The sequence below is a fragment of the Hyposmocoma kahamanoa genome, unplaced genomic scaffold, assembly GCF_003589595.1.
Source record: "Hyposmocoma kahamanoa isolate Upper Pololo Valley unplaced genomic scaffold, ASM358959v1 87, whole genome shotgun sequence".
Taxonomy (NCBI): Eukaryota; Metazoa; Arthropoda; class Insecta; order Lepidoptera; family Cosmopterigidae; genus Hyposmocoma; species Hyposmocoma kahamanoa.
In genome coordinates this window covers 283,381-296,346 of record NW_020654422.1, presented here as the reverse complement: position 1 = coordinate 296,346, position 12,966 = coordinate 283,381, and the positions used below count along the sequence as shown (strand labels likewise).

General features: G+C 38.7%; 1 protein-coding gene across 1 annotated transcript in view; it reads left to right on the top strand.

Annotated features, from left to right (window-relative positions):
- LOC113235218 (glycine receptor subunit alpha-4) overlaps positions 1 to 12,966 on the top strand; it is a 109,991-nt gene that overhangs the window by 84,632 nt on the left and 12,393 nt on the right. The window contains exons 6-8 of the mRNA XM_026470845.1: positions 4,546 to 4,686; positions 5,642 to 5,871; positions 11,348 to 11,488. Coding sequence (XP_026326630.1) covers positions 4,546 to 4,686; positions 5,642 to 5,871; positions 11,348 to 11,488 — 512 coding nt within the window. The remainder of the gene's footprint in view (positions 1 to 4,545; positions 4,687 to 5,641; positions 5,872 to 11,347; positions 11,489 to 12,966) is intronic.

The following is a 12,966-nucleotide window of genomic DNA, read 5'->3' as shown; positions in this document are numbered from 1 at the left end:
TTCCGCATTTGCATCGCGTTTACATCGCTGCTAAAAATTGCGCTTGTGTGTAAAGGTAGACGATTAGCTACTGTATCGCGTTTGTAACGCGTTTGCATCGCGTTTACATCGCTGCTAAAAAATCGCGCGTGTGTGTAAATGTAGAGGATTAGCTACTGCATCGCGTTTGTACCGCGTTTGCATCGTGTTTACATCGCTGCTTAAAGTCGCGCGTTTTTGTAAAAGTAGACGATTAGCTATTGCGTCGCGTTTACATCGCTGATAAAAATTTCGCGTGTGTCTAAAGGTAGACGATTAGCTACGGCATTGCATTTGCGTCCCGGTTACATCGCTGCTAAAAATCGCGCGTGTTTGTATAGGTAGACGATTGGCTACTGCATCGCGTTTGTACCGCGTTTGCATCGCGTTTACATCGCTGCTAAAAATCGTGCATGTGTGTAAAGGTAGACGATTAACTATTGCATCGCGTTTGTACCGCATTTGCATCGCGTTTACATCGCTGCTAAAAATTGCGCGTGTGTGTTAAGGTAGACGATTAGCTAATACGTCGCGTTTGTATCGCGTTTGCATCGCGTTTACATCACTGCTTAAAGTCGCGCGTTTGTGTAAAAGTAGACGATTAGCTACTGCATTGCGTTTACATCGCTGCTAAACATCGCGCGCGTGGGTAAAGTTAGACAATTAGCTACTGCATCGCGTTTACATCGCTGCTTAAAGTTTTTATGCAGCACTGTGTGGGAGTCGTCACGGTGGACGCTTGCATGTTTGAACTTATTCTACCAAAGACAGATCTAAAAAGTGTCAGATAGTACAACAAAACCGTATATTTTTGATACATTTATTATGTTTTGTCATAGTTTTGTAATGTCATGTCAAACAGTCATGGAGCAAAAGTTGTTGTTTATGATGTTAGTAATATAGTTCTGTGAGGTTGTTGGTATTTTAAAATTAACCCTGTATCACAGCTATAGCTGTGTCTGGGATACCACTATATTACTTTATGCACTATAATGCAGCAGGTGCCAAAGCCGTTAATGTTTTTCTTGTAATTAGGTATCACTTGATTTGTTATATTTAATAAAGTATAATAAGTGGTACGCCGTTACAAATTTACGTCGTATTGATTTTGCCGGCCTGTCATTTTAATCAAGCTAAAGATTACAGAGTATTGTGTACAATTCAAACGACTCATTTTAAATTGCAACTAATCCCCTCTATATTTTGCAACTCCCAAGTGACCCCCTCGCTGTATTTTTACAGTCAAAAGAAAAAGAAGTTTTGAAATAAAAATTAACACCGTTATATAAGTTAGGACTGTTGACGGTGTTCATTTGTGATATACTAAATAAAATACAGCACAATCCTCAAATACATTTTCTTGTTGACTGTACCACAGTACCTATCAAAAATAAACTTGTAAGTACCAGGGCATCAGGTGGGAATAAAGATATTTTATAATTAAAAAAATATTTATTCTTGATCCCCAGCATTGGGGATCCGATAGGAATACAAATTAATTTAAAATAACGTTTTACTTTAAATTATTTTGTATTCCCCCAGGGGATCGGTTTTAGGAGATTGGATGGGAATAATCCATTCAAACGTCGATGATTTCCAAAGCTGCAACAGACTTTTTTTTTATCAATTACACGATTTTTGTTTCTGGGTTATATATTTTCTATTTAGTTCTATCATAAAAACATGAATAACTTTTATTTCTATGCAAAAACTTAGCTCTTGTGGCCAGGACAACGAAAATTTTAAATCTGCATACTATTAATTCATGTAAATTTTCGGGTTTCTCTTTTATTTAACACGTTAACTGCATGGATGATGTTCAATATATGCAGCGTCGGACAAAGGTGACCTAACACACATCAGTTTGAATTACGCTTTTACGCTGGCATGGCGGTTACGTTTTCACTAAATTTAAACTTACGAATTGTGGGATTTCCCAGACAATTTGCAATAGGATGTATCTGTGTTGAGGATTTTTTATCCAGAGTTATCGTTTTGTTGTGAAATTCTGTTTGTCAAAAAGGGAACGTCATATTTCAAATCAATAATATATTTCAACCAAAATTTTACAAATTGATGACTAAGAAACCTAAAAATTTAAACATATACAAACTGTACAATACAAATATTCTTTATTGCACATTGGGACAAATAATTAATAACACAAAAAAGTAAACCAGGCGGTCTTATTGCTACAATCTCTTGCAGGCATTCTTACGGTTACAGGAAAACCTGGAAATTAATAATTTATTGATATGTATGCACATAAAACAACTGTAAAAGTATTTTTATGTAGATATATATACTTTTTTTTGATACACAGGGACGGGATAAGTCGCACGCCATATGGTAACCGACACGCTGTCCATAACAGCCACAATGCCGCTCAGAAATTTAAATCGTAAATATGAGACGTAAATTGAAAAGTCCCTTGTGCATATAGCAATAGATAAAATGGCAGTAATTCCCTAGACGAACTCATTCACAAGCTCTACTGCTACTATATACATGCTAAAAAATATTAATAGATTCAGGTGTTACATTGCGGAAGTTCATGTTAATAATAATGGAAGCAATTTGCTACTCAACTTACATTGGGTTCATTTTTAGAGCAAAAACAACAGAATTTAATACAATGAGCATTCTAAAATAAACAAGAACAACAAACACGGTGGGTACTTACGGCACAAATGAAATGAAACTTAAGCCCCGGGATTGCTTGTCAAAGAGCTATTCTAAACATTTGCGCCTAAATGTTGACAATGAGTGAGAGAGGCAGTGTCTCAAATAGGGTTTACGTACCCGGAAAATTCCCGGCAAATTTTGGCATTTTTAGACTTTGAAATTCACAACTATTGAGACTTTTTTTTATAATATTAAGTAACGACACGAACAAGTCATGCGCCTGATGATAAGCTAACGTCTGACCATAACAGGTGCAGTGCCATTCAGAGCTTTAAGTCGCAAAGATCTGAGGGGCACTGTCTCTGCGCCCGTCACCCAGAGACATGAGTTGATAAGTTCCACGAGCCCGTAATTTCACCAGCACCCTTTCCCTTCAAAACCGACACGCAGTAATGCTAGCATTACTGCTTGGCGGCAGAAATAGGTAAGGTGGCAGTACTTCCCTATGCTACGAAAACTGAGACTGTTGAAAGTAAGGGCGACTTCAAGTTAGGCGCTTGTAGAAGCGCTGCAGTAACTGCAAAAGTGTAAGCGCGTGTCACAACAGTGGTACTGCAGCTGCACTTCTAAATATTGTATGAAAGTTAGTAGTGGTACGGTTGGTCTCAGGGTGATGATCTCAGTGATAGTGCTTAGTAATTTTACCAAAATCGGACAACTAGGGTGCGTGACGGGTTAAGTACTACAGAGACCTTGCTAAATTTTGGTTTTCACCTGAAGCCCTAGTTATTAACTTCACATTTATGCCAAAATTTTCAAATTGCCCAGCGGCTTAACAACACGCCGCGCCGCCCGCTGACCCGTCAGCTGCCATCGAGCGCTTCTCGATGTCGGATCTATGTCAAATTTTCACCGCCTGTTCTTATTTTATCATTATGAATAGATTACCGCAACTTACCTCCTAAAATCTAGGCTTAGGTGAGGTTTTTCAAGTTTAGATATGTACTGAAATGTGGTGCACGAAAGGAGTCGCCTGACACGATGTACCATTTCTTTTCTGGACATCTGGCGCACCTTGGACAACAATCAGCGAGTACCTTGTGACGATGCGACCTCCTTCCATCGTCATTCCGCCTTTTTACCACCTTTTCTTTGGTTCGTGGCCCCTTGTTTTCAAATTTTGAATCGTTCTTTCAATCCGTTGCCCGCCAGAGAATGACGGGCAACAGAATTTGTTTTTGTTTCGTCGTCACTCTCTGCTTAATCGCTGAAGCGAGCAGTGCTGCTCGTCCAAGTATGATCCTATTACCAGTTCCCAACTCACATCATGTGCCAATTTTAATACCAATCTAACCTAATAATATTGTATAACTCAGCCCTTTCGGGTTAGTCTGTCTCACGTTTGTACTTAAGTAGGGAGTGTTTTGTGGCGTTGTACCTCTTTTTATACTCTTTTCTTGTTACAGCCTTCCTTTTTTCTTTAGACTTTACTTATTAAATAAATTATGTGGACCGGGCTATTTTAGTGCCGTGATCCTGGTTACGGCACGTTAGCGGTTTACAACTTCTTCAGTGCTCCTCAGATTTTTGCTATTTAAGCGAGACGATATGAGAATTGAAATTTGTGTTGAACCGTATTGTTGCATTGTAGTATTATACTCTGCAACGGAAACTATTTGTCGCGTATTTATCACTAAACGAAGTGAACAGCACTGAACCCTCACTATTCACAACCACATCGAGGTCGCGAGCCATTGTATTCTCGTCTCGCCTCGCCGGTGGAAAACCACCTTCATGGACAGGCGTGTCGCCTCCCACCAAGCACAAGACTTGTTCGGGCCATCACTTGAAATAACGCGGCACATTTTATCGTTATGTTTACCAACGTTGTTTGCTTTTCAGTTTCGTACAGTAACCAAAAGGTTAGATTTCGCTGGAGCGACTCTGGAGTGACAATTAACCCGGAGCTGAAACTGCTGCAATATCACATCGGCCAGCCTCTACGGTTAGAGGAAACTAATGGATATATGATTGATAAAGACGGTAATCACATAATACATTTTTTTTAAACTTATTCCAGAAAGAAAACCACTTCAATTGTATGCAGAGATAGGCAAGCGCCCGTGTTATAACCCGGCGCGTTGTTAACGTCGTGTTTAAATCGGGTTGAACATCGTTAATGCCCGAAATCTCTGTCTCGAATACTCCCATATTATTAAAATGTGACCACAGAGATTTGTTTCTAAAATTAGCCGTTAGAAAAGTCGGTTACACTTCAAAAAAAGGATACGGCTCGGTTCGACCGTATTTTTTTATGTATGCTACGCGATAACTTTTGTTCACTTGTGAACCGATTTTGATGATCCTTTTTTTGTTGGTACTTCAGTATTTGTCCCATTTACATTTAAAGAAAATATTCCACCTATGAGGGTGGCAAACTAGGAGATGATTCCGGCTTCGCGCACTTTCCGGTAACCAATTTCAATAAAACTTGCCAAATAGATGTAATTCCACGAACTTTTGAGGTCGGTTTTTTTAGAATAGGTACATACATCTCTACAATGCGAGATTATTAGAATACATAACAGACGTAAGAAAAAAATATAACACCTATCATTGACTTACAATTATATGGACGTCGAGTCCGCGCTAAAATGTGTCCGAACTTATAGGGCGTTAAAATCGTATACAGAGCGTCATTCACGCTTTAGTCTTCGTTTGTTCGACTGACAGCGAAGCAAGCAAAATTAGACAGTACTGCGATGACATTACAATTTAAATTCAACGTTTTAGCTTTTTCATATTCCTTTACATGTCACTACGTTTAAATAGGTTGACTTGGGACTTTTTTTTGTGGTTTTTGTATTAGACCCGTCGTCCATTTATTTGTAAGCCAATGACACCTATAGATAATAAGACACTTTAGGCTATAAATGAGCATAGACTATTATATAGTCGTGACTGTTTAAATCAACATATATTCGTTATTTCTTTTCAGGTAACTACTCAAGACTAGTAGTCTACTTCAGATTTGAGCGTCAGATTGGTCATCATCTGATCCAAACTTTTGCGCCGTCCTCCCTCGTAGTCATGCTCTCCTGGTTCAGCTTCTGGCTGGACCTGGACGCCATACCCGGCCGCGTCACTCTACTAGTCACCTGCATGTTGACCCTTGTCACCATGTTTACTGGATTGAGAGCTGATATTCCACCTGTCGCTTACGTTAAGGTAAATAAATATGTAAGATGTATTTTGATAGTAATATATCTTTACTAACTTAAAAAAGGGTACTTTTAAAAATGTCTTTATAATCATTATAATCTGTGTACTTAACTCAAGATGAAAAGCCTTTATTGCGAAAAAATTAAAATTGCGGACATAAACTCATATTGCTTAAACAAACCATCTTAAAATATTTTCACAAAAATAGGTGCTGAAGGCCTAGATATCGCTACATATATTTAAGAGAAATAGATGCTAATCTTTAAGTCAATACACCGATAATCTGTAAAAGTAAATTTCTGTATGAGGAGATAAAACAATTTGTGTGGATTTTTGTCTCATTCAATCCATTATTTAAACGAATTCTTGAAGTTACACGCATTTTTGAAGTTGCCATAACTTCATAACAGCCTACGTCACGATTTGTTTTATTTGTTATCTTAGTTTTCTATTCTTGACTATAGGTGTTCCATGTGTTGTATCTCTATATTATTTTATAATGCTCGATGTAAACGTATGCTTCCAGCTAGATTTTCTTTAAGAATTTTTTCTATTATACCGAGCGATTGGACGAACAAGTTGTGCGCCTGGTGGTAAGCGTCACGCCTGTCCATAACAGTTGTGTACCACTCAGAGCTTTTAATCGCAAAGATCTCAGGAGCACTGCCACTGTACCCGTCATCCTGTAACATAAGTTGACAAGTCCCATGTGCCTGTAATTTCACCATCACCCTTACCCTTCGTAACCGCAGTACAGCATGACGGCTGGTAATAGGTAAGGTGGTAGTACTTCCCTGGACGAACTCTTTGACAAGGAGCTCTACTGCTAGTCAAATAGTCATGTCCTCGCATGTAAAGCGATCTATGGGTAAACACCGTAAAACCCTCCCAACACAAGCCGGAGACGTTAAAGGTCCAGGATGAAACGGAGTGATGAGCTAGATACTTAAATTAGAGCTTGGCCTGTAGCGGGTTTAAATCCCAATGAGTGCAGGAAGGAAACGGATGTACTTCTGTAAAGGAACAGCATTGAAAAATGAAATGAAAATGAAAAATGATTCCCTCGTTCACGTAAATAGTATTGATTCGGTTGGCAAATAACATTTAGTCTTTGATGATCAGCATCCTATTTAAGAGCCAGGCTTTTATCAGTGTAGCCTTCTCTACTCCTCACGGTTCATAGCCAGTTGCTTGACCCGTTTGTAGCTGCCCACTTTGATATTCTTCTTTATTTATTCACTATTGGCCATACTTTGTTTTCCTCTCTTTTTTTTCCTTATTATTTTCCCCTTTATTATAATTATATTTCACAAATTCACCTTTACGTAACAAATATGTCCGAACATTTTACCCTTATTGTTCTCAATTGTACTTAAAAGATTTCTTTCTTACCTAAACATTTTTAAAACTGCTACATTTGATTTCTTCTCAATCGTAGTATGTTCGTTCTTCTTTGTTAGCAGGTCATCTTAATTTGACTTCGTTTTGACGAAAATGTTGACTATAATAATGGTTTCCGAAAACAAAGTTTTCGGAACCATATTTCATTTAATAATCCTGGTTGTGTTATTTCAAAAATATATTAAAAATCTTATATCAAAAATACAACTCAATTGGACGCTCTTCTCGCAACAAAGTGAAAACTTTTACTTAACAATTCTTGAAATAAAACTTAAATGATAGTCTTGGATATAACAAAGTTCTAGCTTTGACAGTATCAATTGAGACTATCAAAACTAAAAACTTATGCGGTAAATAGTTGATGTTTATTTTCGCTGAATTCGAATTTACTCTATTAAAATATTATGTTTTGGTATACATAGAGTCGTAGTTCATTGTATTCGTGAACAATGTACCTTCACAAAGAAAATAGAGGTGAGAACCAATTAACATGAAATTTGATATTTTAGTTTTTTATGTATTGTAGGAGCAGTCAGCACTTTTGTGTATTTTAAGTAGCAGTACAGTCCGTGTGAAATATTTCGTCCAGGGAAGTACTGCCACTTTACGTATTTCTGTCGGCAAAAAGATTACTTCTTGGCGGCAGAAACACACACTCTCACACTCACTCACATTAGTGAGCATTAATGCGTTCCGGTGGGAAGGGTAAGGGTGCTGGTTCAATTACAGGGACTTGTCAACTTATATCTCAGAGTGAAGGGCGCAGTGGCAGTGCCCCTTGTTCGTCCCGTCACTTGATATTATAAAAAAAACTTTGTGTGACACGTAACTTAATATGTTAACTTGGTCAGTGTGAAATAAATGTTCATAAAGTGTAAGCAAATGCTACGCAATGATATTTACCTTCTACAGGTAACATTTAAAACAATGCACAGTAATTATTTTTTTAATTATTATTTTTTACAGTTATTTTTGTCTACTTATTTCACTCATGCTGATATCATAGTATAATAAGACAATTAGAGTAACTTCAAATGTAACTTCATACAAACATAGCAGCTTGATATCAGTCGGTCGGCTGTGAAAGTACCCGGCTGAGTGAAGAAACTTTCATAAAGTTTCTCACAGGTGGTGTTACGCCAAAAAAATCGCTTAAATCCAATAGAAAGATCTGCAACGAGCACATAAAGAAATTCTTAAGATTTGCTGACTCGGTCAATAGCTCAGTCTGATCGAAGGAATTTTTCTGTAGTATGTTGGTTTGACCTTTGTATCAATAATAATAACAAACTAACGGAGTATTTTCACGAAAAATATATTTATCAATATCATGGTAGTCAAAACAACATGATATTCAATAATAGTATATTTTTTTATTATCGAGTGACTAAAACCACGGAAGAAAAAAACATTGGAAGTGCCATAAGCCTCGATTACTAACAGAACCGATGTCGCCAAAACTCACACAAGAAGTTCTGTCCCGTTGGAGCTGTGCCACATAGATTTCGGCTGGTGGGTTTCTTTCTTCTCTTCTCCACCTTTGTGAAGCCGTCCTCGTCGCACCTGTCGGTCTGCCTCTGAGATTTGGCACCTGCGATTCCAGAGACAGGCATTCGGGGTTTACTACCGCCCTTTGCAGTTTTCCGCAACTCGAGTTTTGAAGTCACGATTCCGCTGCTAATAGTCGCGGCAACAGCGGCGTATGCACGCCCGGGCGATGACGTGCATACGGGTGACGTAACCTCCGAGGTGGAGGGGCGGGCAGGGGGGCACGGTGCATTGACAACAGCAATGACCGGCGACATACGAGCCGACTCAATACTGCCGACGGATGCTTTTCGCGCCCCGCGACGCGTGTTGACGTAGGAGACTGTCGGTGACCTACATACCGAAGCGGGGTTGCGTAACAACGCAACTTCGGCACGTAGCTCACTTATGGAGTTATCCGACGCCTCCAATTTTGACTGAACTTCAGCCAAACTCGACTTCAAGGACGTGATGTCCTTTAACAGCCTGGTGACGTCGACGTGGTCAAAGGTGACCGGAGGCAACTTGTGCAGCTCCTTCGCCACGAAAGTAGGCACGTCGTCCGGATCGGTATTCTTCAAGAATGCAGTAACATCCTGGACACTCTTCAAGCCTCCATCCCTCCGACGAGATGGCATCTGCTGCGCTTTGCCGCAGCTCTGGAACAGCAGCATCTTGCCACTGCAAATCTCATCTTCGTTGAAATTAGATTTGCAGATCTGCTCGATGCTGACTTCATCCATTGTGTCGATAACATTCTGCACGAATGCCAGAAACTCATTGACAATGAGTTGTTGGGAACCCATTGTCACTTACGTACATGCAGCAGCCTAAGCCGCGCAAAATCGCGAATTAAAATAATTCTCGCAAAGTAGTGCAGCGCGTCCGTTTCCGATCGCACATTGAACACGAGTGTGATTTTTGTTGACTTTGCTTTAAATAGCAAAGATCCGAGAGGCACTGCCACTGCGCCCGTCACCCTAAGACATAAGTTGACAAGTCCAATGTGCCCCTACTTTCACCAGTCCAGCGCTATCATGGACCAATAACAAGTGCTAATGATACTACAGATGCTAACTCTGAAAAAGGTCAAAATTCCGTCTTACATCTAAATGGGACTGATGGGTAGCCTGGAAGTATTATGTAAATGGCCGTAATATGAACTATAAGTCAGTTAGTTTGCTTCCTTATAATATAATTCAAATATCAATCATGAATCATCGAATCTGACTCAGTTGGGCAGCTTTCGAAATGCTTTGGGACGTCTTCTCGTCCGCAATATTGCAGTACTTGAAGACAAAAGTCTTTGAGCAGTGCGTGTTGCCAACGATGACCTACGGCTCTGAGACGTGGTCATTTACTATGGGCCTGATAAAAAGCGGGCAATATGGAGCTATGGAGCGAGCAATGCTCGGCATTTCTCTTCATGAACGAATCAGAAATGAAGAGATTCCCAGAAGAACGAAATTCGCCGATATTCTTGAATGGAGACCACGAATCGGAAGGCAGTGGGACGGCCCCCGACTAGATGGACGGATGACTGGGTAAGAGCGGCAGGTAACCGATGATGCACATCACGTCCGATCGGCTGGTCTGGAAATCCTTGGGGCTGTGAGCGTCTTCCGGCTGATATGATGATGATGGTTAATCATGAGTTAAAATTATTTTGTGACGTTTGACAAATATGCGTGTCAATAGATGGCATTGTGTGTTACAAATTAATATATAATTTCGGGGCCAGCTATCACTTCAAACGTAATTTATTAGATAAACGATTTACTAGGCTACCTACGAAGACTAGGTCATGGTTTCTTTGTTTGCAAATGTCACGTCTGTTTGATAATTCAAACTGGGTACAGTCGGAAAAAGGGGGCTTTTTGTTTAATTTGCTTGGACTGGGAAGACGTACCGCTTCGCTCTGTTTGAATTTGCCGCGTGATATTTAGAATCCGTTGTAACCTCATGCATCTCTTATACTTTCAGACTAATGACTGTGAAAAGTGTATAAGACAATTGCACGCACAAATTGATAATGAAGTGTGAATAAGCTGATTATCAAGTAATTCCTGACTAAACCTGCGTTGAGGGTGTTTCTTTCGACGTCTCCTTTTCCGACATATAAATTAACGCTTCCTATATGAGTAGATGGCGTTTATCCTAAACAAAAGGAAATAATAGCCGGCACTATCCATAAAAATAATAGTTGATTTGTTTGTTATCACTATATATTATATAAATTAGAGCAGCTTTGATAAATTGCATCTTGTCAATGTGAAACAAATTAGTTACAAACATAGCTATTTAGTACTCGTCGCAACATCTGGTATACCAATAGGTACTAAATACCCGACTACATTGTCTTGTATTGTATCGCGATTGGCAGGCGTCTTGAGTAGGTCCATGATTTTATTTAAAAGCAAGTGGCGAGACAGTAGACAAGTATTTAAGGCTTTTCAATTCCTCAGTGTAGTAGTTGTTCCAGTTGATGATGATGAATTTGGATTATTTACAGAATCTAGAATTTTTATGACTGTAGATAATTAAATTTTTGCAGGCACTCGACTTATGGATGGCCGGGTGTATGATGTTCGTTTTCGCTGCCCTCGGAGAATTCGTGGTAGTGAAGGTACTGGACAAGCAATATCAAATGAACAAGAATAAGGCACAGGATTCCCTGCCGAGGATCATTCCTGTGGTGAGTACCAATCTGTTCCTAGTTTATTTTCAAATGAAATGCCTAAAACGATAACAAATAATTATAAAACTGAAAATATAATTAAACCTAAACGAAATTTCTTAAAAATGTATCAAAATCTGTAACATTTTCAAAAAAAAACTTAGTCACGGAGTAACTTTCTTTGAAATGCTTATTTTGACAGATGAGACCGCCATGTGCTTGGAAAATGACACATCATGATACGTTTTTAGTATGAAAGAAAAAGCGAACGGATTTCCGATGGGGAACGTAAACTGCATGGACAGTGAATTGTTTTTGTGAGGTCATAGCTTAGACTGCGGAAACTTTTTCCATCCTCTAAGGGTCGTAGTACGAATTCGACAGGCTATCCAATTTACGGGCTTAAACAGGATTGCTATAAGAGCTCATAGTAGGCCCGGAATGGAATTGCCCGCCTGTGCGTGATTGTGTTTGTTTTTGAGCACATGTTACACGATCTTGAAGGTGCGATTAAATAGGTATCTTCTGGGCAAGCTAAAGTTAGTCCATTTTCATTATCGTTAATCAATGAAAATGAACGAACACAAGATACGTTCCAATTATATTATCGAATTACAGGACATGTAATTTTATCTTTCGACAAATTGTAAAGTATGATTGAAAAGTTGCCAATATTACAATAAAACGTAGTAAGTATGATCAATAATAAAATTATTAAAAAAATAAAATTGTTCTCTAAAAAGTGCTTGAACGCGCCAAGGGTAGTACATCTGTCTATTTCTTTCGTATGATTTTAGTATGTAGTTCCATCTCGCTCTTGTTAGATGTCAACTAGCCAGCCAAAGACATTATTTAAAGTTTAAAACATTGACTTACAATGGTTTAAAAAGTAAAACTCATCACTTGCCATTCCCGTTCAACTTTACGTCATGATACGAATTTAAACAAATCAGTTTTACCACGTCAAGTTAATTCCATGGAACTTGACTGGTTGCTTATAAGCTCATACTAGGCCAACTGAGCTGTAAGCATTAGAAAAGATGACGAAAATGTATAATGAACAGTTAAAATTCAAACTTGTGTAATGAAGTTAAGTTTTATTGAATGCCAATATGTTTCACTACCATGATCTTCAATTTTTTTTTTTTTGTGAAATAGGTCGACCAGCTTGTTTTAATTATTAAACAAAGATATATAGATATATATCTATATACAGAGAGAGAAGAGAGTAACGAACACTTAGAAAAAATACACTTCGATCCGGTTGGATTCGAACCGACATCTGTACCAGTAAACTGTACCGTTTGTTGCACATCTTTGTTTTTATTTTTTAACGACTTTTTGCCGAAGCATCTGTGAGAAATCTATGAAAGTTTACAGCTACCAGCCAGTGACTAGAGGTGTCACTTTAATAATTTTAATTAAGTTTTATTGAATGTCAAAACTTTCGGTCCCTGGTGGTATAAGATGCGTATGGCGAAACAGGGGCTTTACTC